At 40.5% G+C, this 5,000-nt stretch overlaps 1 protein-coding gene across 1 annotated transcript in view; it reads right to left on the reverse strand.

Moving 5' to 3' along the window:
- The window catches only part of LOC124035009 (transmembrane protein 266-like), a 101,182-nt gene that overhangs the window by 26,507 nt on the left and 69,675 nt on the right, over positions 1 to 5,000 (reverse strand). The window contains exons 6-7 of the mRNA XM_046348399.1: positions 3,862 to 3,918; positions 1,735 to 1,873 (exon numbers count right to left, since the gene is read on the reverse strand). Of these exons, the coding sequence (XP_046204355.1) occupies positions 1,735 to 1,873; positions 3,862 to 3,918 (196 nt within the window). The remainder of the gene's footprint in view (positions 1 to 1,734; positions 1,874 to 3,861; positions 3,919 to 5,000) is intronic.

Raw genomic sequence — 5,000 nt, forward strand, 5'->3', positions numbered from 1 at the left:
TGGGAAACTGTTGAGCATGAAAAACCCAGCACCATTGCAGTTCTTGACACAAACTGGTGCGCCTGGCAACTACCGCCATACCTTGTTCAAAGGCGCCTAAATATTTTGTCTCACCCATTCACCCTCTGAATGGTGCACACACACAATCCATGTCTCAATGTCTCAAGGCTTAAACATTTTTTTTACCTTTGTCCTCCCCTTGAAGGGGATTTAACAAGTGACATCAATAAGAGATCATAGCTTTCACCTGATTTCACCTGGTTCGTGTGTGTCACAGAAATAGCAGGTGTCCTTAATGTTTTGTACACTCAGTGTATGTAGGTCTATGTAGACTTATGTAGGTCTATGTAGACTTATGTGGACGACATAGGTGGTGTACTGTATGTACACTGTTTCTGGTCTGGAGATTGGTCGATCAGACACGCAGAGCTGATGGTGAGGTCATGTAAGTAGACTGTCTATAGCTAGAGAGACAGGTCTGTAGGTTGATCACGCACAGCTCTCACTGAGACTGAGGTCTGTAGGTTGATCACGCACAGCTCTCACTGAGACTGAGGTCTGTAGGTTGATCACACACAGCTCTCACTGAGACTGAGGTCTGTAGGTTGATCATACACAGCTCTCACTGAGACTGAGGTCTGTAGGTTGATCACGCACAGCTCTCACTGAGACTGAGGTCTGTAGGTTGATCATGCACAGCTCTCACTGAGACTGAGGTCTGTAGGTTGATCACGCACAGCTCTCACTGAGACTGAGGTCCGTAGGTTGATCACGCACAGCTCTCACTGAGACTGAGGTCTGTAGGTTGATCACGCACAGCTCTCACTGAGACTGAGGGTGACCTCCTGTTAGAAATCAATCTGCAATACATTAGCATAACATAGAACAGCCAGTATAGTCATTATCATGGCTTTTCTAAATCTGTTTAAACGGGGCTTAGGATCAATACCAGTTTATGTCGGAGAACGGGTGGCAATTTACTCCGAGGGACGATCAATAATGATATTGTTGAGAATAGTAAATCATGTGTATAATCATGGGGAGAATGGGGTCGTGCTGCCAATCATGTATTGAATAAGCAATAGACTTTATCATCCTTCGGTGAAGTATGATATTTTTTAATTTAGCACTAAAATAATTTATCGCTTTGAATTTAGCGCTAAAATATAATACATTTTTGTCATTTAGCAGACACTTTATCCAGAGCAAATTACAAAGTGCATTCATCTGAAGATAGCTAGGTGAGACAACCACGTATCCCAGTCGTAGTCCCTCTCGTAGAAGATCAGTCAGGTGTAATAATTAAAGACTGATAGTTCAAGTTCAAAGTCCTCTGTTGGTACAATGTAAGGTTGTTGAATTCTTCAATAATATCTCACTAGAACCAATCATACCAAACTAGCTAACCCTCCATCTAAGAGTAATACCAAGAACACTAAGGAAAGCTGTTGACTGAGAGGGACGATGACTTCACCTAGGTCAGGATGACTCTAGTAAGACATACACCAGCAGGGCTTTGACTGACTGACGGACGGACGGACGGACGGACGGACGGACGGACGGACGGACGGACAGACAGACAGACAGACAGACAGACAGACAGACAGACAGACAGACAGACAGACAGACAGACAGACAGACAGACAGACAGACAGACAGACAGACAGACAGACAGACAGACAGGGGAAGCAGGGACACAAGGGAGCGTCTGGTCTGCTCCACCCTCAATCTCACCGTCGATGATTCTCTTGACTCTCCAGATGCGCAGGGTGATGATGAGGCTGATGGCGTCCCAGGGACTGCTGGGGCCGTTGGCTACCGTGGAGGCTACCATAGGGGCCAGGGACAACACGATGACTGCCCCGTCAAACACCTGCAGGGAGCAGACACACAGACACACACACGCAAGCACATAAAGACATGCCCACACATGCAGGCATGGGTACACACAAACACACATCACATGCCACACTGTCACAGACTTAGGAGATATTACACACTGTCATTAGGATATAATACACACTGTCATTAGAAGATAATACACACTGTCATTAGGAGATATTACACACTGTCATTAGGAGATAATACACACTGTCATTAGGAGATATTACACGCTGTCATTAGGAGATATTACACACTGTCATTAGGAGATATTACACACTGTCATTAGGAGATATTACACACTGTCATTAGGAGATATTACACGCTGTCATTAGGAGATATCACACACTGTCATTAGGAGATATTACACACTGTCATTAGGAGATATTACATACTGTCATTAGGAGATATTACACACTGTCATTAGGAGATATTACACACTGTCATTAGGAGATATTACACACTGTCATTAGGAGATATTACACACTGTTATTAGGAGATATTACACACGGTCATTAGGAGATATTACACACTGTTATTAGGAGATATTACACACGGTCATTAGGAGACATTACACGCTGTCATTAGGAGATATTACATACTGTCATTAGGAGATATTACACACTGTTATTAGGAGATATTACACACTGTCATTAGGAGATATTACATACTGTCATTAGGAGATATTACACACTGTTATTAGGAGATATTACACACTGTCATTAGGAGATATTACATACTGTCATTAGGAGATATTACATACTGTCATTAGGAGATATTACACACTGTCATTAGGAGATATTACACACGGTCATTAGGAGATATTACACACTGTCATTAGGAGATATTACACACTGTCATTAGGAGATATTACACACTGTCATTAGGAGATATTACACACTGTCATTAGGAGATATTACACGCTGTCATTAGGAGATATTACACACTGTCATTAGGAGATATTACACGCTGTCATTAGGAGATATTACACACTGTCATTAGGAGACATTACACACTGTTATTAGGAGATATTACACACGGCCATTAGGAGATATTACACACTGTTATTAGGAGATATTACACACTGTTATTAGGAGATATTACACACTGTCATTAGGAGATATTACACACTGTTATTAGGAGATATTACACACTGTTATTAGGAGATACTACACACGGTCATTAGGAGATATTACACACGGTCATTAGGAGATATACCATGCTGTCATTAGGAGATATTACACACTGTCATTAGGAGACATTACACGCTGTCATTAGGAGATATTACACACTGTCATTAGGAGATATTACACACGGTCATTAGGAGATATTACACACTGTCATTAGGAGACATTACACACTGTCATTAGGAGATATTACACACGGTCATTAGGAGATATTACATACTGTCATTAGGAGACATTACACACTGTCATTAGGAGATATTACACACTGTCATTAGGAGATATTACACACTGTCATTAGGAGATATTACACACTGTCATTAGGAGATATTACACACTGTCATTAGGAGATATTACACACTGTCATTAGGAGATATTACACACTGTCATTAGGAGATATTACATACTGTCATTAGGAGACATTACACACTGTCATTAGGAGATATTACACACTGTGATTAGGAGATATTACACACTGTTATTAGGAGATATTACACACTGTCATTAGGAGATATTACACACTGTCATTAGGAGATATTACACACTGTTATTAGGAGATATTACACACTGTTATTAGGAGATATTACACATGGTCATTAGGAGATATTACATTGAGGTTTATTATATGAGGAAGATTACAATGCACGCAAACTTTTTGGCAGCATTTAACATTTAACAACTGTAATGTGAATTGATTTGAGGGAAAAAAATAGTTCAATGATAAAACTCCTGATTTCTCGAGGGAAAGTTATTATATTTTCAGTACTCGCTATGAAGCTTGCGTAATTAATCTTACCTCTACTTTGTTCTCAATGTAGTCCCAAATCCCAAGGACTACAATCCTGAAGACTGTCTGTGAAAAGAAGGAGAGAAAGGATGGAAGGGGAGGAGAAAAGCCAAATACAACCTCTCCCATGACAAGGCGAAATATTCTCACTCTCCTCAGGTTTCAACACATCTACAACACATTCTGAAACGTCATTTGAATATGGACAAAAAAAGACAGGACAAGTTACAGTCTCCATTTTTATACTGCTGCTGTGAATGTAGGCTTTCTTTGACTCAAGCCTTCCTATTCTACATGGTCACAGAAAGTAACATATACAGTTGAAGTCAGAAGTTTACATATACCTTAGCCAAATACATTTAAACTCAGTTTTTCACAACTCCTGACATTTAATCCTAGTAAAAATTTAGTTAGGATCACTACTTTATTTTAAGAATGTGAAATATCAGAATAGTAGAGCGAATTATTTTTTTCAGCTTTTATTTCTTTCATCACATTCCCAGTGGGTCATAAGTTTACATACACTCAATTAGTATTTGGTAGAATTGCCTTTAAATTGTTTAACTTAGGTCAAACATTTCAGGTAGCTTTCCACAAGCTTCCCACAATAAGTTGGGTGGATTTTGGCCCATTCCTCCTGTCAGAGCTTGTGTAACTGAGTCAGGTTTGTAGGCCTCCTTGCACACACATGCTTTTTCAGTTCTGCCCACAAATGTTCTGTGGGATTTAGGTCAGGGATTTGTGATTGGCACTCCAATACCTTGACTTTCTTGTCCTTAAGCCATTTTGCCACGACTTTGGAAGTATGCTCGGGGTCATTGTCCATTTGGAAGACCCATTTGCGAACAAGCTTTAACTTCCTGACTGATGTCTTGAGATGTTGCTTCAATATATCCACATAATTTTCCTTCCTCATGACGCCATCTATTTTGTGAAGCGCACCAGTCACTCCTTCAGCAAAGCACCCCCAAAACATGATGCTGCCACCCTTGTGCTTCACGGTTGGGATGGTGTTCTTTGGCTTGCAAGCTTCCCCCTTTTTCCTCCAAACATAACGATGGTCATTATGCCAAACGGTTATATTTTTGTTCAGACCAGAGGACATTTCTCCAAAAGGTACGATCTTTGTCCCCATGTGCAGTTGAAAA

The sequence above is a fragment of the Oncorhynchus gorbuscha genome, linkage group LG05, assembly GCF_021184085.1.
Source record: "Oncorhynchus gorbuscha isolate QuinsamMale2020 ecotype Even-year linkage group LG05, OgorEven_v1.0, whole genome shotgun sequence".
Taxonomy (NCBI): Eukaryota; Metazoa; Chordata; class Actinopteri; order Salmoniformes; family Salmonidae; genus Oncorhynchus; species Oncorhynchus gorbuscha.